This window comes from Eucyclogobius newberryi, unplaced genomic scaffold (assembly GCF_026437365.1).
Source record: "Eucyclogobius newberryi isolate DKJ021-1_F unplaced genomic scaffold, fEucNew1.0.hap1 SCAF_3, whole genome shotgun sequence".
NCBI classification, from domain to species: Eukaryota; Metazoa; Chordata; class Actinopteri; order Gobiiformes; family Gobiidae; genus Eucyclogobius; species Eucyclogobius newberryi.
This window is the reverse complement of record NW_027315945.1, coordinates 18,801,441-18,823,087: the sequence shown is the minus strand read 5'-3', so window position 1 is coordinate 18,823,087 and position 21,647 is coordinate 18,801,441. Positions and strand designations below refer to the sequence as shown.

The window sequence follows — 21,647 nt, the reverse complement described above, 5'->3', positions numbered from 1 at the left end:
TGGTGCGGCTTTGGGTGGCAGGAAACCGTCAGGACTAAGTAGACCCTGCTCACATTCAACTGGCACATAAGAGACCGTTGTTAGGCACATGAGGCGCAGCGAGGCCATGCATGCGTAAAGAGAGAGGCAAGTAGACAGAATGATTCCCTGTTACGCATAGGGACTGACAGGATTTGGTTGTTCCATTGCCAGAAAACAAATCTAAAAGAAAGTAATTGAGACATATTTTCTCTTTTAAAGGTGCAAGTTTTAGGTTGTTTGTAGTTTTTTGGGTCAAAATGGGGTGCTCCTCATCCAGCGCGCAGACTGTAGACCAGGAGAAGAGACCCGGGACGAAGCCTGAAGAGACCAATGGCTCTGCGGGTGAGTAGACTCCACAAACATGTGTCATATCTACTGCAAGTGTGCTATTGTAAAATAAGGATACGAGACTGAAATATGCACAATACAACAACAGAGCACCGGTGAAGTGACTTTTGGAGAGTGGAGTTTTGCAAAGGGGTGTGTGCAGCCGGTTAGTACACAGTGTGCTTTCCCTCTCAGGTCTGCCCATGTCCCATATAGACCACGGGACACTACATGCTTATAGTGCTGTAATATGTGGCATCGTGGCCTTTGCTTGCATGAGACAAACTATCATTTTGGGACGTGTGTGAGTTAAAACAATGAGTGACTGACAATGAAAGTGCTGACTTGCAAATCTGGGGAGACTCCATTTATCAAACAATCTCATGAACATAAAGTGCGTCGGAAGGTGACGGGAAGGATACAAATGATTTTAACTGTAGTAACAAGCCAAACCTGGCATTACACGGAGGCTTGATGCAAACGTGGCAACCAAACCAGTTTGTTGTATAATAGCCTAAAGGCATGTAGCAAATGCTTTAAGATTGTGTTTTCTAAGCTAAACTTTGTGTCAGAGTTAACTATGGTTCAGTGTTCATTTTTGTCAACATACATTTGGAAATGGAAATAATAATTTGTTCACGTTTATGAGGCCAATCCAGGAAATAATATATACTTAATAGGGCAATAGCACATCATACAAAAAAAACATTTGTATAGTATTTATAAAAATGCAATATTGTCTAAAAAACAATAATACAAATATATTTAGTTAGACTTTAGAGTTTAAATCTGTAATTTAGATGCTGGTCTAAATGTACTACTTAATTAATCAATCAAAGCGCTTAACATGAATGAATCATGCGTTATCACAGAACTGTTGTCAGCCTATGTGTTGTCACCATATGTGTTGTTCTTTGCATATGGAGGCATGTTGTCATTACAGCTGTAGGTCAGTGTGATGGAGATGTGACACAGACTCTGATTGTCCACTGTGTTGGTTCATATGTGTCATGAGCAGCTGCAGTCGTACAGTATGTCCCGTCTACGTCACCGCCTTCTTGTGTGCACATGACAGCACCCCATTTTCTCTGTCTATAGGGTCTGTTTATCAAGTTTAACACTGTCACATCTCTCAATCAAGATAACATCTGCAAAAAAGACATTGTAGCTACAATATTTCAAAAACGGCAGTTATTTATGAATTATTCACTGGTTAAATATGCTGTCTGCAGTGGGTCTTAAAGCTATAAAGCCTGCTCTTTATATCTCTACAAACATGTTGGAAATGCATTTAAAGATACAATTAAAGGGTCACAATAAACCTTGATACACTTACAATTGAGTCCATACTTCATGACCTCATACCAGATGATTTGATCCATCCATCCATCCATTTTCTACCGCTTGTTCCCTTTCGGGGTCGCGGGTGACTGGAGCCTATCCCAGTGACTTCGGGCCTTAGGCGGGGTACACCCTGGACAGTGGCCAACTTGTCGCAGGGCCAGATGATTTGATGAAATGCAAAAACATTAGATTACAAATGGACCAGTAGAACATAACAATTATTATCAATTGGAGCCGAAGTTTTAAAGTGAATGCTTTGTATCACTCATTGCTTACTCTTTATGTTGGCATTGAGAGTGGAGACCATATATTTATTATTTATCATTTCTAAATGTTTTATGAGCAGCTTTACTCAGTCTTTCCACACACACAAAACATGTTAAAGGCTCCGTTGATGGAGAGAGGTGACCTGTGCTGTATTATTGTTTTGTAATAAAAAGATACTGAAATACCTATTAACAGGCTGTCCTCCGCCCTTTTTCATGACTGTAATTGCAGGGTTTATTTTTGGCACATGTCCCACCCTATTGCTGTCACTTTAATGCACACTGTGTAGAGATATAAGCAACTCATTGAAGCAAAATCTTCTCATTGCACGAACTGTCATTTCCCACATTGTTTGCCAGACTGACAATTGTTTTGCAGTTATGGACAGTTATGGCACCGTATGTGATTTCTACCAGATCATTTCATATTTTCTCATGTTGCTACAAAGCATGAATTCACCCAGTCAACAAAAGATCTGTTGGTTGCCTTTATAGACTTGTTTTATTCATATATACTGTATATATGGCAATAATGTCAGTATCACCATGACATCTCTTATATACCGGTTTACTGTATACAGTGTACAGTGTGTATAGTCACAGCTGTGGGCCATTACATCTCTATGATCCCGCCCTGTGTCCTGCCCCTCCTCTCTGCCCTGTCTTCTGGTCTGGTAACTCTGCAAAACAGCCCACTATTTTGACTGGGGTCTCTGTATTCTTTGTATGCTGGATCATGTACAACTAATGCATCAATTGCTTAATGTGGTGACAACGCCACAGTACAATACTGCTATTTATTCATATTTAAGTACTTATGGTTGCTATTCAATATTTCTGGTAAAATATACTACTACAATTACTGCAACTATTGACTTAAAAGCAATTGTGACCCCCATTATTACTGTTCTTTCTTTACATTAATATATATATGATTTATAATTTCAAGAAACAATTTGTAAAAGAAGTAAATACAAATGTTTGACAAAATAAAAGCTGCTTTCATTAACTGCAGATCCTTTGGCCAACCCATCACATTCCCTTCCACTCATCACTCTAAGCTTGTTTTACCTCCTCTGACAGAGAGAATATCAACCCAGAGAGGTTGCTTCACTGTCCAAACTATCCATTGGTGCTAAATTAAAAACCTCCTCTTTGCAACTTCTTTTGTAAATCAGATCTTGACATTTGAGTACCCCTGTTTTGTCCTACTCAAACTGGCTGCCTGTACACACCTATTGTTGTGTGTCCCAAATGGGCTGGAATATATTATGACTCTCCAGAGACCCAAACGCCATTGTCAGAGGGACTTGGTTTTCTCAGAGCAGTTCAGAATGTCCCTTAGGCATTTACTCTACCCAGGAAATGAACAAAGTTTTCATCATAACTTACTTCCTGTAGTCCCCATTTTGTGGTGATTTTTTGTCAAACTTGCTATTTTCTATAAACAAACAATTCTGCTTTAAAACTCCTTCCAATAACAGAATGTAGTGTTGACTGTCTTGTGGGCAAGTTCATTGTTTACAGACAAAACCTATATAAAAAGCACAACATAAGGGTTAGAAATACTTGGCATTCGGCAACAACATGTTCCACACCTTTCATGCCATAGAAGCCTTTTCCAAAATCAAATCAAATATAATAATATTTATATAATATTAATAAATGGAAAATATTTACATTTCAGGAGTGGTGCATGATTCGAGACCACCAATTTTGGATAGCAAATTTAAAATCACGCCTGCACACTACAAGTGTAGTTTATTACCAATCCATTCAAAAATATATCCCATGAATAAATCCCATAAATAAAAACATTAAAGATGCATTTTGGGCACAATGTAAATAATAAGAGCGAAAGGATTACCAGCTAATTACCTGCTCTTGTTTAAAGTTTACACTACAGTTGGTTTCAAATGATTACAGGCCAAGCTCTAGCTAATTCTATAGCTATTTAACAGAGTTTGAGGTTTAATTGTTTTTCAAACTGATTTAACATTCTCCTCAAAAAAAATCTAACAATCTCCATAGAAACACACAACATGAGGCTTTGTTTGGTATTTGTTATCAGTAGTTTGTTGTCACACACATTTAAACAAGACAAGAGTGATTCAGTGTATGCCATGTAAGGTAATTATTCATAAATAAGATTAGGGCAGGGGAGACCCCACACGAAGCTTGAAGGTGTTACAATTACTTGGGACTACAGTTGGAAACTAGCTAAACTATAGCTAATACTGGCACATTTACAAAAACGTTGATTAAAGTGCACTGTCCCAGTTCAAATAAACTAATAATAATGATATTAATAATAATAATATTAATAATTGTATAGGGAAATGGTTGTATAGGAATGTAAAAGTTTGATTTAGGCTTGTCACGATAAAAAAAATTATATTGTAATTATCATGATGAATGAATCCAATCGTGGTATCTTGTTGCTGATTATGTTTTTGAATTTGTCTGATTGCAGTGAAGAATGGTTTCATTGCGGAAGATGCCCAGACCATTGAAGCTCAGATGCAGCTGCCTGTGCAGACTGCGATACCCAACGACCTGGGGCTGGAGGACGGGATGGAGCCTTTGTTATTGGCACTGGAAGCACAGGAGGATTTGGGCTCTGGGGTGGACCTACTCACCTCACAGGCCACTTTGGAGGTGGTCAAATTCATGCCCACAGTGGAGGAGGCAAACCCTGTCGAAAATTGTGTTACTGAGACTGTCCTGGAGGTGACGACACTGGTTCAAGCTACAGAAGAAGTTGTTGAAAATGTTGTCGCTGCTCAGGCAGATGCGCCAATCTCAATTGAAGAGGCAAGCATAGTGGAGGCTGCCCATGAAGTTGCTGCCGCCGCTGTTGTGGTTGATCCTGTTGTGGGGGTAGAAGTGGCAGAGGTGAAGGAGGTTGTGCTTGAGGAAAGCAGCGTTGAGGTTTTAAAGGAAGAGACAGAGGAAAGTCAATTGGAACCAACGCCAATTGAAAATTCCCCATCAGAATCTACCCCAGCTGAGCTTACCACAGTAGAATCTACCCCTGTTGAAGTTACACCAGCCTTAATCAGCCCACTTGAAACTACCCAAGCAGAATCTACCTCCGCTGAAGATATGACTGGGTCAATATCTTCCGCAGTTAATACTTCCCCAATTGAAATTACTCCAGTGGAAGTTGGCTCAGCTGCAGTTTTCCCGCCAGAATTGACTAGTCAAGTTGAAGTTACATCAGATGTTTCTACACCAGAAACTGCTCCAGCTGAAACCACGTCAGTCAAAACTACTCCAGCTGAAACCACGTCAGTCAAAACTACTCCAGCTGAAACCACGTCAGTCGAAACTACTCCAGCTGAAACCACGTCAGTCGAAACTACTCCAGCTGACTCCGCCCCTACAGAATCTACACCAGTGGAGGCTACTCCAGCTGACCCCGCCCCTATAGAATCTACCCCAGTGGAGGCTACTCCAGCTGACCCCGCCCCTACAGAATCTACCCCAGTGGAGGCTACTCCAGCTGACCCCGCCCCTACAGAATCTACCCCAGTGGAGGCTACTCCAGCTGACCCCGCCCCTACAGAATCTACCCCAGTGGAGGCTACTCCAGCTGACCCCGCCCCTACAGAATCTACCCCAGTGGAGGCTACTCCAGCTGACCCCGCCCCTACAGAATCTACCCCAGTGGAGGCTACTCCAGCTGACCCCGCCCCTACAGAATCTACCCCAGTGGAGGCTATTCCAGCTGACCCCGCCCCTACAGAATCTACACCAGTTGAAACTACTCCAGCTCCATCTGTTCCAGTTGAGGATGCCCCTATAAGTGAACCTGTAGCATTGACTGTAGCTGAACCAGTGGTAATGCCAGAACCCATTACACCAGAAATTACCGAAATTGCAACTGCCATTGAGCCAGCTGAATCCAAAATTGAAGGTGAGCCCCAAGTTGAAACACCCAGTGAACTTATCGCTGCTTCTAGTGAAATTATTGAACCTTCTCCAGCAGTTGAAACTGCAGCCTCAAGTAAACCTGTAGTTGAAGGAGCAGAAGTAGTTACAGAAAGTGTGCCAGCACAACCAGGAGATCTAAAACAAGTTGAAAGTGAAAATGTTGAAGTCGTAGTGTCAAATGAAATAGATGCCCTCCCAGTAACACAATCACACGCTAATAATGAAACCCCAGTTTCAGTAATAGACTCTGTGATTGATCCAGCAATCGCAGCTGCTACAATACCCGAACTGCCTCCATTGTCTCCAGGAAAAGTCCCGACTGAGACTGAGCCATCAGCCGTAAACTCTGAAACCACCACAGCACCAGCTGCACTTGAGCCACAATCTGATTCTTCATCTCAAAGTAAGACTCACCGATCAGCTTATAGTTTAATGTTCAGTTCACACTAAATTATACTAATCTAATAATCATATTATACCATATTATAATAATAATGTAGCTTTAGCATTTATTCACCTTTGCCTCAGATTTGTTCATGGCTCAGGTGCACCTGATCCTTCTCAAATATAGGATAATGACTGGATAATGACCAGTTTTTGCAGATTGTACAATATATAGACAGTTTTCTAGTTTTATAAATTCACTCTTTTGACAGATCAGCATAGTTAGGTACCACACTGTACTTGATATTCTTGTTCTCATGAAGTTGTGCAATTATAATAAAGCAGTAGTCAAAGTACAATTCCTCTGTCAGAGAAGTGACAATAAGATGCTAACACAAGCAGACAGCTTAATTAGTATGGTTACGTATATGATTTGACAAAAGATTTTCATGTGCTTGACAAGATACTTTTTTCTGAATGATTTTGTCTGACAGCTCTTTGGTGGAGGTTCAAATACTCTGCCAGTGGCAAAAATAACTCGATGCCCTCGCGAGCATGTGCAAACAGAGCACGAGGACACAGCTTTGTGTAAATACATCGATGTTTGCCTACAGTAAATAACCTATCAGTCAGAATTAGATGCCTTTACTTTTTATTAAAAATTTCTGGCCAGGAATGAATATTGTATATTCTTTCATAATAAAAAAATCTTTGTTGTAACAACATTTATTAATACCTCAAATAGCAATATTAGCACTCTGTGATAGTATTATTACAACTTGGTTTGTATATTGTATTTGTATTAATAGTAATATAATATTACACAATAGTTGCAGCTGTTGTTAATATGTTATCACAGTTAAACATTTATTTTTAGAATAGAATGATAGACAAATAACCTCAACCTCATCATTTCAATTTTTTTCATTTCTTACAACCACTTCCTTGCGCATTTTTGAGTGCTTCTTCCATCTCAGTTGGTTACTAAGCTTGTTTCCACAACATAGTGCTGAGGACTTCCTCACTAAACTTAACTATCAGCTATTTATTTAATGAACCATTTGTCATAAATGTTCTTGTTTGTGATTGGACTGGGTTGGGAGAATAGACTGCAGATTGTGTTACTGAACAAACACAACAGTGTCACCAGCCACACATGTACTTTCAGTCCCAGCGGAGAGAGATGGACAGAGAAATGTAGGATTGTTCTGACTGTGTTGATAACAGCCCACAGCAGGCCTATAGACACACTTAAACATGGTGACCCCATTGTCAGTAACCAAAGCCCTGCTGTCTCTAATTACATAACAAAATGTATATGTGCAAGCAGGTCAAACCGGATTCTTTTGCTAATGTGTAATGTGATGTAAAAGCAATTTTCCTACTTGTTACAATGGAAACCCTAGTCACACTAGATTTGGTAGTGTAGAGACAATACATTACAAAAAGTGCTTGGTCGACCAAATGCTCATTTAAAGGTAATAAAACGAATCAAGTGGGTGAATATTATGGTGAAATTACAAGCTAGTTCCAGACTGGAGGACTTTCTTAAAATATTGAATAAAGTGTGCCTAAAGTTAATAGACAAGACATGTTTGATATTACCATGTTTAGATGCCATTTGGTAAAAATTCATGCAGTTTATGTCACTGAAACGTACATATATTAAAACCCTTTACTGGTCCGTGTGCAGTCGTCTGAGAACACCCTGTACTTTTGTAGAGTTTTGAGACGCCCCTGCCTTCTGCACATGTGCTGTACTCTACATACCATTACATAGCATTACATAACACTTGAAGGACTTTCCCTTTAGCAGCCAAACCAGTTCCAATGGCAGATTAGCAACAAAACGTGTGGGAACAACTCTAAAAGTGTCTAGAAGAGAGAATTAAGAAAGAACAATCCATCTCTCTAGATTGAAATAGTCTGTATGATCAAATGAACAATTACGACACTTCATACGATCTAAATGGCCTAAATTGCAAAACCAACAAAAAGGGATGCATGCCATTGTAACTTCCCATAGTGTTATACTTGAGCATTAAATCGCAGCATGTGGCTTGTTTTGACTGAAAACATTAATATCTCTCTTTTATAGTGACTGAGGCGACGTCTCAGGCAGAAGCACAAAAGGCCAAAAAGGAGGAATGAATTGGTGAGAAAAGCCCCAAACCATCCATTAATGCTATGGATTTCCTGAGGATGCAGACGTGCACAGTGGACAGTGTGCTGGCCAAATATTGTTATTTTATTTTTAAACTTAAATAAGTCATCTGGGTTTAAAATATCATTGTTATTGTTAAGTAAATGAATAAAATAACATGATTTGCTATCAAAACATCATGGCCTTTTTTTCCTTTCAGATTTAAAGCTGCCAAACTGAAGATGAGTTTCCAAAGATGTCATTAGAAAAGAGGTTACTTGATGAACAAAATGACATTACAAGAAATCGCACCAAACTTTGATGTCAGCAAATATAAACCATTATCACATCCTCAACCGTCGGTGCCTTGAGCCAAACAAACTACACAACAAATGGATAAAGACCTAGGGCTAACTTTGGAGAGAAGAGTTTGTCTGCAGTATCTTGATTGATTTTCATGTATTTATCAAGGAGAGTAATGCTTGTAGTTAATTATATAATGTAGCTGCTTCCATAAGGAATACAAGCCAACTGTGATTGAAGAGAGGCAAGAAATGGGTAACAGACCAAACACAATATCTCACTTTCTTGATCTCTAGTCTATTTTAAGTTATTCCTTAAGGTTGAAAACTAATGCCATTAAATATCTATGTATTTGTCAAAGTGCTAATCAAAGGAGTGTACAGTGCAATGCCAATAATAAAAAGTAATGTTGCTTTTATTTGATAAATCAACAGTGATTTTTGCAAAACAGCTGGATGAATATGTTCTATATTTTGGGAAGAACATGGAGGCTAGTAGAAGTGACGTGATCCAATTTGACTACAGTGCCTTTTGTTAACTGTACAGTTGGAGATCACTACAGCTGCAATGACAGTGACTTATCACAACTTTAACTTTAATTATTCTAAGATGCATGAGTTGGGGTGTGAGGATGATTTATGTTTGTGGATGAAACAAATGAGTGAATAACTAGTAGATCTAAGTATGTCTTTTTACTTTTTTAATATGATATATTCACTATCTTCTATTCTATTGTATTTCTTTTCTCATGATCCAAAATAAAATGTTACTGACTACAATACACTTGATGTTAATTATAGTGTGATTTATTTACATTGTTTATTTATCCATAACTAAGAAATACACGCGTAGTAAGTTTTATTTATTGGGCTTTTGAATCAAACTTATGAAATGTCTCACAGTTTCAAAAGCTATTCAAAAACAAACACAAGTGATTTGGGTACTTTTATTGTTAAAAATGAATGCATTAATAATACCACTAACAGTAAGCTTAATTATATTGTAAACAGATAACAGTGAAAAATTATACAAGCCTGAGTATAAGTGAAATGTGGTCGACATTCAAGTACTTTTAATGTTAAATGCATATAAGGAAAAGTGTATTAATTTAATGTAAAAATGGTAATTTATGTAATTTATGATCAACTATGTCATTTCCAGAAGGCAGCTCGTCCAAAAAAGTCAGAATTAGGAGGCTTCAGTGAAGGGGCCTAAAACAGCAATGGCTTCAATTTCAACAAGTCCTCCCTGGAGGAAAAAATGAAAACATTATGAATAAAAAGTGTCTTTATAGAGAGGCATAAATATGAAATTAAAGCTCAAATTACCCTTGGAAGAGCAGCGACCTGATAAGCAGCTCGAGCTGGGAAGTTGGTGCTGAAGACTGAGGAGACAAAATAGAACAAATTCTCAAAATGTCATTGATAAATGGACAGGGACAGCATTATTTGTTATAGTGCAGGATAAACTGTTGTGGTTTTCACATAATTAAATTCCAATGTTTCACTAAAATGATTGGGCATCCACGTAAGCCAGACACTACTCTATTATACAATGACGCCACCTACATTCAGTTTGAGGAAGTGCAGCAAGTTTTGCATAGAGGCAGCTTACTTCAGGTGTTTTCAATATTTACTTGATATACTTGGCTCGTTCCTGCAGGTCTGTGAGAGGGGACAGAAGTTTGGCCTCTTGAAAAGGTAAAGACTGTACTACTTATAGTGCAACACTTAAACAGACAGTTCTTACTCCCTCAGCCGTAATGTATGTTGATGTATGATGGTCTTCTAATTTCAATAACTTAAGCTGACAAAAGTACAGCAAAAATGTAACCAGGTAAAATGAGTGAATGCATGGTGAGTTATTGTACATTAGACTGTACAATACTTACACTGTTTGTAAACATCATTGACATTTGTGAAATCATTCATATCAGCCAAGAGTACGGTGGTTTTAACAACTGCAAGAAATAAAGAAAATCACAGAATTATTTATTTTCTTTTACATTTAAACATAAGTAATACACAAACATTGGTTTTCATTCCTCACCATTTTCATAACCACACCCTGCAGCTTTGAGTATTTCTCCCATGTTGACAAGAGCCTAAAGAAAACAAATTATTATAGATTCAAGACCAAGTTACAAATTTCATCTAGAATATTGTGGATCTTCAAGGTTTGGTCACATGTGTTTTGAGTGTGTAATAGTGCAATGGATTGTATGAGCCAAATATTGCATTGTTACAACTTCACAATTAAATGTGACGTAAATTTGATTGTAGTTTATTTACTTGTCTGGTTTGCGCTTGGACGCCCCCTTCGACCAGCTGACCACTCACAGGGTCCATGCCAAGCTGTCCTGAGACATACATGGTCCGCTCCACAACCACTGCTTGACTACAAGGAAGATCAAACATGAGTAACCGGCCATTCAGGGTAATTTAATATCTATAATGAATATTCTTGGAGGCCGTAAATGAACTACATAAACAGGCATAACTTCACTGTCTGCTCCAAACCAGTTCTGGTGTGTAGCTTAGGGATCATCTCAAAATAGGTTGAAGCTGAAAAAGACTACATTTTTTTTAGTCTCTCAACAAAAAAAACAAACTGTAGATACAAAAAACACTAACCCCCCCCAGACAAAAAATATTTAGTCTTTTTCAGCTTCAACCTATTTTGAGATGATCCCTTAATAAATGTACAGTCTAAAGTTCAAATCAAAACCACCTCTCATGTAGCCAGCCCACTTTGTTCCTAAAATACTTCTTAACTGTAGCCTAAAACAAACATGCAAATACACACTGAAATGGTAAGTGACCCATACAGTTAATCTATGGTGTGACCACGTGCTTTGCTGTCACCCTCTTCTAGTAAACATTATTAGGTATACTTGAGTACACTTAAGTATACTTCTTATAGTACATCAAGTATACCAATGCAAGTGTACTATAGTTTACATAGAAGTATACTTCTTAATATAAGTACACTTCTAAGTATACTTTAAGTATTTTAGGAGTACACTTTCAGTTTGTGAAAGTTAACTTAAAATGTACTTCTAAGTTCTTGTTTTTGTTTTTACTTAAACCACTGTTAAAAGATTCCCTAATTCCCCCCAAAAATACTGTGCAAAATTTAGTTTGTAAACCCACAAATATTGCAAGAATTTATATTACTGCAAAGGCTCATAGTCGTCCATCTATAACTATGACAAATTTTTTGTCTGAATAATATTGAATTGCTATTTTATAGATTTGTGTATTTTCCTTTCTCAGGTAAATGAAGATGCTGGTGACGAGCCCTTGTATCCTGGTGCTCCACTTTCAAGAGCAGAGAGCAGACTCATGCTGCTGATGTCCATGTTTGTGGCATAATCTTACTGGTCAAGCACTAACCCATCTGCCGGAAATGTTCAACATCATATTCCCAGGGTTGATCCCATCTTCACATTAGCCATTTCAAAATGAATTTGGAAGCTCATCAACATTTTAAGTTGTTTAAAGTCACCTTTATTGTGAACGCCGTTTAAAATACGTTGGCACTAGAGCTAACTGTCATGATGTGACTCGCACAGCCTTTTTTCTAGTTTCTTGTCTTCCCCATTTGAGTCCAGATTAAGCAGCTTTTGCGAGACCACAGTACCCGTTTTACTCAAAGTGTGGGAGTGCCTGTCTTACTCAAAGTGTGGGAGTGCCTGTCTTACTCAAAGTGTGGGAGTGCCTGTCTTACTCAAAGTGTGGGAGTGCCTGTCTTACTCAAAGTGTGGGAGTGCCTAAAATTGTCGTTGACATACAGTCAGAATTACCAAAAGGTGCGTGGCAGTGGAGTTGTCAATGTACCAACAATGCTGTGTTTTAGTTGAGGAGCTAGCTAAATCTGGCACGCCTTTGTGTAAAGATTCACAGAAAAATGTAGAGAGATTATTTAAACATGAAGTGAATGTGCCATTTGCCCTGATATGATATTGAAGAAAAGTGTTTTTTGAAACAGTTGATAAACTGTACACTTTGCCAAATCCATATGAACGGGACTAATAACTGTCATGTGTGACATGTGTGATCCTGTATTAATGAATACTGTAAACAGTCATTAATAGATGACCACATAGGTCAAGGTGAATATTTTTTGCTAATAAACGTCATGAGAAATTGTTTCCGGTCTGGTTCATCTACACAGTGTGCATGACAAATGAGGCTCACAGTATAGTCCTGAATGACTTAAACTGAATTGCAGATCACAACAAATATAAGACTGAATCAAAATGTATGAATACTTTTTTTTTACCACAGCTATAACTGTATACTCAAATTTACTCTGATTTTCATGCATTTTCATATATACTTAAAATGAACTTTGTTAAGTATAACTAAATAGTATTTAGAAAGTAACTATACAATTATTAGTTCAAAATAAGTATACATAAAATACTTTAATCTTACCTGTATGGACCAATGGCAGCAGGGGCTTTGGGTGTGCTTATAATTCTTCTAATTAATGCAGCCATTATACTGAATAACGAGTTAAATATGTGAAATCCGGTGTGATATTTGTTAAAAGAGACGACACAAGTGGCAGTGGGTTCAGAGCATGGTTCAGGAGGCACAAAAATGAAGGACAGTGGGAGTTGGCTGACGTTGCAGCTGCTTAACCGTAATGCAGAAGATAGATGCGCAAAATGTATCCAGATTGTAATATTTCACCAAAACAATCACGAATTATTTGACCTTTTGCAACTTATCGACATGATCAACTATTGAAAGTGTATGTTTTGGGAGTCTTATACTGTATTATATATTTATTGATAATTACTATTTATTGGCGTGCATTTACTCTACCACATACGGACACCGGAAGTTAGCAGCGTGAAAGGAACTCATGGCAGCATGGACCACAGTGGCTAATCGAAATACAAATGGTGTTTTCTTTTTTTAACAATGGAAGGTTCGAAGGTAAGCTAAAATTAAACTATTACTTGATTATAATAAGACTCTATGATCTCTAATTAACCAGGAATTTTACTTGCGAACAAGCTAGCGGTGGCTAAATGGCTGACAACTGTAACGTCAGGCAAGTCACACTTGTCATGCTGCCGGTTAATGCTGTGGTTTGTTTCAAATCAGAAAATCTCTGATGCTAAATCGAGGAGGAGAGAGATTAAGCTGAAAAACCAGCCTGCGAATGTTCAGTATCCAGTCAATGAAGAGAGGCCAGACATGGGTAAGCTACTGCAGAGGCTTTACTATGTTGCCATTATTGCATGCATTTGTTTGTTTGTCTTCTGTTGATATGAAGCAGTATTTATCCTTTTTTAATAGACCGGTTGTGTTTTACAGGTAATGGCGGTCAAACTCAAAGAGGGACTGGGCCACGACATGGCTGGGTCAGAGGACATCATAAAGATGGAAGCTATTGCAAAGAGATGCCCAAGTACATAAATGGTAAGTTTTATGAATGGCAGACATTGCATATGCCTGGAATAAAATACAAAAGTGAGATTTCCCTCCTTCCCCTTCAGCTGGTTCCTTTGCCCGGGCCAGAGCTGCAGAGGTGAAGGTGATGGTCAAAGCCGTGAAAAAGAAGTCTGCAAGCTGCCATCTGTTCTCGGCTCTACCTAAACACATGAGAAGACGTGCTATGAGCCACAACCCAAAACGCCTCCCGCGCAGACTCCAAGAGATGGCTATGAAACTGGTCAGTATATCAAGGAGTGATGTCAAAGAAATGGAAGATTTTTGTATTTACATAAGTCGCATTCTTTATGCAGAGAGAAAAGAGTCTTCAAGGAGCCAAAAAGAAAAAACAGGAGTCAAAAAAGAAAAGTCGTAAAGCCCGCCGGAGACATGGAAATCTGTTGCTTGAGTTTAATCGGAGACAGAGGAAGAACATTTGGCTGGAAACGCACATTTGGCACGCCAAGCGATTTCACATGGTCAAAAAATGGGGCTACTGTCTCGGAGAAAGTCCCACATACAAATGTTATCGAGCCTGCAACAAAGCAATGAGCAACCACTGTCTACTTCAGGTAAACACACAAATGAAATTTTATATTTATATACTTGTAGGTGCAATTTGAAGGTTGTTTAACTTTTGTTGTTGTTGTCCCTTTTTATATTAGGACCTTTCTTATTACTGTTGCATAGAACTCGTTGGAGAGGAAGACAAACTTCTTGCTTCCTTGGCACAGCTAACCTGCAAAGAGACTGGTAACTATACTACTTGGCATTAGAATAACATACCACACTTAATTATGTGTAAGTTGGTTAAAAGTATTCAAATCAAAACCAATTCAGTGTGTAATATTTCAATACTGGTTGAATATGTGAAATCCTAATGCATGTTTGATGTTTGTTAGTTGTACCTTATGACTATATCAGTAGTTTTTTCCAGGTCCTTCCTTTGCTGCTGCAGTTTGTCTCTCAGGGCGTAGACAGGGCAGTGTGGTGGTGTACAAAGCGGGACAGTACCCCTCACACCCCCTAGGGCCTGTCAGCTTCCTGTGGAGACCCCGTACCCAGGGCTTAAATAAGAGACAACTGTGGATATGGGCCCACCCGACTCTGAAACAGGTAGTCTATTAATGTCAGTTTTTCCATCACCATGCCTAAGATGAATTAACTTTTTGTATTGTTCTAGGACCTTCTCACTGAGTTACAAAACGTATGTGACTGCTCTGTGCCAATTATTCCTCTGGTTGTGCCAGTGGCCCTGCCAGCTGAGGAGTGTCCAAGTGAAGAAATGATGGAATTGCCAAAGCACAGCCCTGTCATCAAACACACTTCAGGAACCAAGAGGAAGAGAAGCTGTTCGGATCAGAGTGGACCACCAGCCAAAAAAATCCTAGGAGATGGAACTCGTTCTCCCACCACACCTGTTACGTGGAAATCTAATGCATCAACAACAGTCATCAAGTTAGTTTTGTGTTTAAATACATACATGTATACTGTGTAGGGTTTATGTCTAAAAAGCCTACTCTGCAGCTTGTGTTCAGAGTAGATGAATCATTAATGCCATTTTCTTGCAGTGATCTTACCATGGAGATGGTACGCTACCGGCTGATTGGTCCACTGTCCCATACAGTGTTGGCTGAAACACTAGAAGCTGCTACTTGTTGCGAGGTATCTGAAGAGGAAATTAAAACGAACTCATTTTTGTTTTAATGTAGTAAATGTATTTTACTTTTATAAGATTGTGGACAAGTCTGTGGAGTCTTCCTTCTGGTGGCCAGAGCACTGTAAAGATGAAGGCATGATGAACCTCCATAAGGAACAATCTGAAAATTTTCATATTCTCAAAGGTAATTACTACCACATACATACTGAACATTTTTAGTTTTTTTTTTTTCCCTTAAGCTCTATTTTTTAAATCCATACAGGGGTTTATTCAGCTGGGGAGATTCCACCAGGGACAGTATTGGGTCTGAATGTGGATGACCCAAGAGTGACATTACCAACTAAGAAGGTTAAAGCTTTGCCAAGTACAAAGCAAGCGCAAGGTAATATCAGACCTACTGACCACCGAAAGGTTTTGGCATGAAGTCCAGATATTATCGTTTGAGCTGAAACATAATGTAATTTCACTGCCAATGCACTGGATTTAGCTATTTTTGTACTATGGTTTAGCTTAAATCAGTCTTGGTTGTGGTACTGGGGCTGTTTCTCTGAGTGCATATCTGGTCCTGGGCTCCTGGGGGCCTCTGCTGCTCCATGCAGATGTTCCAGGTTCGAATCCTGGCGGGACCCTGTACTCGAACAGACCTTCAGTTACCCACAAGTACTGGTTTTAAACCATTGTATGGATTTTGTATGTAGATGAATTGGACAGTTTAATAGTGGCCTTATATTTATATATATTTTTTTGAGGTAAAAGTACATCTGTAGCTTTTATAATACAGAGGTTAAATGCTACAGTGTTAGCTACTATGGCTATACCACATCTGGTGTTTTTCCAGAGCTGGATGAAAAGGTTAAGCAGTTCATGTTGAATGGGGTGTCGGAGCACTGCTGCCAGAGTTTCTTGTGGGACCGCACTGTTCGGGACAATGTGACAGAGAACAAGATACCAGAGCAGGTAAACTTATGTGGATCAGTTATTGTAGCTGCATAGTAAATAGTGACTGCATGTTTAGTCAAGATATTATCTATGGTATAACTACTGGGCACTTATTTCAAAGGAGATGAACCGTATGAGGGGTGACATGCTGGTTCCTGGCTCTAGACTTTGGCCCATTCCTCTCCAAGGTCGGGTCCCTGTCCTGTTGGTCCATCAGCCAGGGAAACAGGTTGGACATGAGATGAACACCTGGGGCGCTGGATGGGATATTCTACTGCCTAAAGGCTGGGGAATGGCCTTTTGGGTGCCACTGGTTGGTATTATGTCATTAATCAGAATCACAATGGGGTTTATTGCCATTTGTCATGAACAAAATTCACAGACATAGGAACTTGTCCTGGTGATTCGGTGCAGCACAAACAACAGAGCATTGAACACTGAATACAAAACAACACAACAAAAACATTGTTATTTACTAACTTGGCCGGTGTGAACATGTGGCAATATGTCCACAATCTATATGATAAGAAAAGTTGTCAGTTTTTTTTTTTTTTTGGTAGTAAAATATATTTTAAATGTGTCTTGAATAGTGCTGTGTATTGCCAAGACCCTCGCAATACAATACGTATCCCGATACAGGGGTCACGATACATGTATTTTCCGATACAGTTCCCTCATTACGATACGTATCCCGATACATTTTTGAAAAAAGGGTCTTACAAATTTACCAAATGGGTAATGTTTTTATTCTGGATAAGAAAATGAATGACATTTCATGTTTATCCACAAAGCACTTATTTCTAAACCCATTATGCTCTAATAACTTCATACATCTGATCCAAATAGAAATATATGGAACACATTCTAGTAAAGTATTGCATGTTTCTTGCCAAACAATTGGCCTGGTCTGAACATGCAGCACCGTCTTCTGCACAGATCAGCTCCTGATCAGGGCCACAGCTCCTTCTCACCTCGGCCGAGAGGAGCGCAGCACACACAGCATATCAAAAGTACTATTCCTCCTCGTTTAAAGCCTACGGGCCACAAATCTAATTTTTTTTATTTTTTTCAAAAAAAAAAAAAAAAAAAAAATCGATACAGTGAATCGCCGTATTGATTTGATTGAACACAACCCTAGTCTTGAATCTGTCTCTTGATGTGGTAGGTGTACAGAGGAGTACGTGAAGGCGGACTCCACATGACTCTAAAGCACTCTCAGAATAAAAGTGCCCCGAACTTCCCCCACGATTACCCAGACTGTCCTGCTGGAGTTCGATTCCAAGAGGAACAGGAGGCAGAGCTCATGGACAAGTTCAAACGGTGAGACAAGTTAATGGCAGGAAAAGTCCTTATTTTGATAGACAAAACGTACATACTGGTACATGTATTTACTCCGAACGTATTTAGAGCTGTACAACAAAGCTACATTTGGAACAAATGCATGATTAAATACATTTTATTTTTCGATAGACATGTTGCTGTTTTAAAATAGTGCAGGACAGCAGGTCTATTGCTTAAAGAAGCAATTGTTCAAACTGGTTTCCGTGCATGAAGCATTGTTTTGGTTGAGGGCAGTGGTCCAAAGCGCTGACCCTAGTTAATCTTCATTATGCTAATCACATGGCGCTGTAGATGGTAAGCCAGTGTGCTCCTCTGCAGTCACGATCTGTTCTACTGTATAAATTGACAAGGGTAGGCAAATGGTTTGACTAGGATTTGACCTTTGGCCTTATCCTTAGGCGTCCCCCTGCCAAACGGACCAATTATATTAAACTTGGGTGTCTGGCTCCATTCCGTTGCCCATGGAAACAGCTGGCAGAAGAGTGGGATGTAATCTCTGCTGAGGAGAGAAAGGGGAGAAGTGAGAGCACAGACGCTGACATGGTGATGGAGGAGGGGGCGACTCTCCATCAAGATGTCACCTCTACAACACCCCAGAGATTCTCTGTGCTCAGGTAAAAGCTTTCTTTCACTACCTCAAATGTAGCTTCTACACAATACAAAGAGTGTAAATAACAAAAGTACTGCTCTACATCATCACTCCCCTTGTTGCAATATGGTAAGGGGGGGGGGACATTGGCATCCTCATTTGCATCAGTCTTCGCCAGAGCAGTTGTGGCTACAGAAGTTGCTTCTTGAATGGATCAATTAATGTAAAGCGTTTCTGGTGTCTCGTAAGTCAATATATAACTCCAATACATTCCATTAGTTGAGGAATGGGGGGGGCTGTGATGCCAACGGCGTACATGCCTAAACATCCCAGAAAGAAAGGCAAGTTTATTTGTGGAGCACAATTCATACACGAGGCAATTCCAAGTACTTCACACAAAGACATGACAGAAATCACAAAACGGGTTAAGACATAAGAGAAGAGTGCAAAGAAAATAATTTCAGTCATATGCACAGCTAAACAAAACAGTGTTTAGCTTAGATTTGAACATTGTCAGAGTAGAAGCCTGTCTCACATCTTCACGAAGACTGTTCCAGATTTTAGCTGCATAAAACTGAAACGCAGATTCCCCATGTTTAGTCCTGACTCTGGGCACCAGCAGGAGGCCGGTCCATGTTTAGTCCTGACTCTGGCACCAGCAGGAGGCCGGTCCATGTTTAGTCCTGACTCTGGGCACCAGCAGGAGGCTGGTTCCTGTGGTCCTCAGAGTCTGAGATAGTTCATATGGCACTTACATGTCTGAGATGTACGTTTTTGTTCTAGGCCATGGAGAGACTTGTATACAACTAAAGCTGCTTTAAAGTCTATTCTCCGAGCCACATGGAGCCAGTGCAGGGACCTGAGAACAGGATAATGTGATGGTACTTCCTGGTTCTAGTCAGGACCCGAGCAGCAGCGTTCTGGATGTACTGCAGCTGTTTAACAGGCCACACATGAGCGGCTCCCTGGTGCTTTTTAGGAACACCTTTGGACAGGGATCCTTTTCTGCATCCACACCAGAGAAAAGCTAAGGAAAACCAGCTCAGATTAAAAATGTGTACAGATTTTACATGGCTGAGGAATACACCCTGATCCTAACAGACTATACCTAACGCCACTAAACTGAATGTAACAAGAACCAGCTGCAAACCACTTTTTAATAGTCAGGCCTGATTCTTGGGAAATGTTCCAGTTAAAAATGTCAAACTTATTCATTCATTATGTAAATAAACAAAGAACTGTGGCTTGATCCTTCCTACATGTGAGGCTCTTCTAACAACTAGCGCATATTGACACATTTCAGTCTAAAAACACAGATGACTTTCGAGGTATCCTGATATAACTACAACTCTTGCGTTTTGGGCTAAAGTTTTTATTAAAAGGCAGTTGCAGAGTGCTTGACTGGCTGATGCATGAAGCTTCTTCTGTGAACCTCCTTTATTACAATGTATCTGATGAGAATGTCCAAACTAGATCCAGCTCTAAATCACACAGATTAGTAGGAGAGGGAACAGCATCTATCCTCATGAAGCTTTCACATAAGCTTTGACTCATGACTTGCTTATGGGGAAAAAACTTTTTTGCTGCTGTATGAGCTATGTTGAGGTTAATTTTGTTTTGTTTTTAGGAACAGGAAATCCTTGCGGCTCATTTCTGGTTGGTGCAGACCGACTACATCCAAGGGTCAAAGGGTGTGTCGTCTGGGTCAGTCTCCGCCACTCACCCAGTCAGCTGTGAGCTCCTTCCTCAGTGCCCATAGCATGAGTTTAGTGTGGGTTCGTCTGTCTCTCTTCTCCAAAGGAAAACCGGAGCTACATGGAATGGTGTGTGTGCCAACCCCTGAAGATTTGAAATTACTTAAAGACCCTCAGTGCAGTGGACCACTGGAGCCAACACATAAAGACCACTTTAAAAGTAAATTGAAGCGATCAAAAAAATCTTCTGATACTGGTGAAAAAGTACAAGATGTAACCCCAATCACCTTGAAATCCTCCTCCACTCTGAAATCTGTTTTGGGGCTATGGCCGGACCCCTTGCCCAGAATCACCTCTCACTGCTCCCGGGTCACCCTCGGCTGGGTAACTCAAGGCGATTTCTCCCTTACAGCTGGATGTGGAGAAGCTTTGGGATTTATCAGTGTTCCTGGTCTTCTTACAACTCTCCTGAAGCAGCCGATGGAACATAGAGGAGTATTACTGCTGAGAAACCCAGCTTCTCTTCACTATCGCTTTGTGAAGGCCAACGTAGAGGTCTGAGCCATTGAAGGTGTATTACCTGCAGAACTAACCAACTTTACAACTTTTACTTTAAGAATTTTGACACCGTACATGTTAATCGGCTAGAGCCTAAATCTAATGAATGCAGTTCCTTCTGAGTTTGAGTGCTTTAAACAAATTGGCTAGTGTGTTTTCAATTATGTTATTTATCTTTATTAGAATCTCTTAATTTTCATTAGGTGAAAAAAGGCATGTTTATGTTCCACATCATGGCAAACAAATGTCTTTTTCAAATCCTTGCATTGCTTTTATAAAAACTAGTGATACTTAAAAAAAACTTTTTCGCCAGCTTTCCCACGGATCCCAAATTGAGTGGGAGGCAGAGAAGTGTGTTGCTTGGCAACACTAACGTGTAGTAGTTCACTTTTGGTTTATTTAAGGTGAACCTGAGCCAAATTTACGGGGCCATTATAAGAGGCTCAGAGTGCATCCCTTTGTTTAATGGACATACTTCATCTGATTTGGCATATGCAATATGTTACTGCTGAAGAGAGACAAAGAAAGCAGGATTTAGAGTTATTTTCTTTATTTTGTCACAACAGAAACTAAAAGCGAATACCGGTTCGGTACTAAAATCGGGCAGACTGTACTGTCCCAGGCCATTAGAGAGCAGCAGAGTACCTTTTATCAAACACACTCAAATACCTCAAAGTCCTCCTGGCCAGTCA

The 21,647-nt window shown here is 39.6% G+C and overlaps 3 protein-coding genes across 3 annotated transcripts; 2 read left to right on the top strand and 1 right to left on the bottom strand.

Moving 5' to 3' along the window:
• The first annotated feature begins 220 nt into the window (after nucleotides 1–220).
• On the top strand, nucleotides 221–9,509 carry LOC140374107 (uncharacterized). Its single transcript, XM_072460900.1, has 4 exons — nucleotides 221–363; nucleotides 4,432–6,297; nucleotides 8,377–8,433; nucleotides 8,642–9,509. Exons 1-3 carry the CDS (start codon nucleotides 279–281, stop codon nucleotides 8,427–8,429), a joined length of 2,004 nt encoding a protein of 667 aa, XP_072317001.1. The 5' UTR covers nucleotides 221–278; the 3' UTR covers nucleotides 8,430–8,433; nucleotides 8,642–9,509.
• A 147-nt stretch (nucleotides 9,510–9,656) lies between these two features.
• Nucleotides 9,657–13,327, bottom strand: LOC140373858 (2-iminobutanoate/2-iminopropanoate deaminase-like). Its single transcript, XM_072460555.1, has 6 exons — nucleotides 13,164–13,327; nucleotides 11,016–11,121; nucleotides 10,774–10,828; nucleotides 10,616–10,684; nucleotides 10,053–10,108; nucleotides 9,657–9,972 (listed from the first exon to the last, which is right to left on the bottom strand). Exons 1-6 carry the CDS (start codon nucleotides 13,226–13,228, stop codon nucleotides 9,913–9,915), a joined length of 411 nt encoding a protein of 136 aa, XP_072316656.1. The 5' UTR covers nucleotides 13,229–13,327; the 3' UTR covers nucleotides 9,657–9,912.
• Nucleotides 11,091–21,119, top strand: pop1 (POP1 homolog, ribonuclease P/MRP subunit). The gene is made up of 16 exons (XM_072460556.1): nucleotides 11,091–11,160; nucleotides 13,845–13,941; nucleotides 14,040–14,162; nucleotides 14,240–14,415; nucleotides 14,489–14,746; nucleotides 14,840–14,927; nucleotides 15,112–15,290; nucleotides 15,358–15,632; nucleotides 15,746–15,839; nucleotides 15,910–16,018; nucleotides 16,097–16,216; nucleotides 16,673–16,791; nucleotides 16,895–17,086; nucleotides 17,939–18,093; nucleotides 18,513–18,728; nucleotides 20,331–21,119. The coding sequence occupies exons 1-16, from the start codon at nucleotides 11,140–11,142 to the stop codon at nucleotides 20,956–20,958; spliced, it is 2,850 nt and encodes a 949-aa protein (XP_072316657.1). The 5' UTR covers nucleotides 11,091–11,139; the 3' UTR covers nucleotides 20,959–21,119.
• Nucleotides 21,120–21,647: the final 528 nt, after the last annotated feature.

Coding starts and splice junctions, on each gene's coding strand:
- LOC140373858 (XM_072460555.1), bottom strand. CDS start 13,228: ATGGCTGCATTAATTAGAAGAATTATAAGCACACCCAAAGCCCCTGCT. Junction 11,122..13,163: donor GCTGCCATTGGTCCATACAG/GTAAGATTAAAG, acceptor TCTTCCTTGTAG/TCAAGCAGTGGTTGTGGAGC. Junction 10,829..11,015: donor TCCAAGCGCAAACCAGACAA/GTAAATAAACTA, acceptor TGTTTTCTTTAG/GCTCTTGTCAACATGGGAGA.
- LOC140374107 (XM_072460900.1), top strand. CDS start 279: ATGGGGTGCTCCTCATCCAGCGCGCAGACTGTAGACCAGGAGAAGAGA. Junction 364..4,431: donor AGAGACCAATGGCTCTGCGG/GTGAGTAGACTC, acceptor GTCTGATTGCAG/TGAAGAATGGTTTCATTGCG. Junction 6,298..8,376: donor ATCTGATTCTTCATCTCAAA/GTAAGACTCACC, acceptor TCTCTTTTATAG/TGACTGAGGCGACGTCTCAG.
- pop1 (XM_072460556.1), top strand. CDS start 11,140: ATGAGTAACCGGCCATTCAGG. Junction 15,633..15,745: donor GCATCAACAACAGTCATCAA/GTTAGTTTTGTG, acceptor ATTTTCTTGCAG/TGATCTTACCATGGAGATGG. Junction 16,019..16,096: donor AAATTTTCATATTCTCAAAG/GTAATTACTACC, acceptor AAATCCATACAG/GGGTTTATTCAGCTGGGGAG.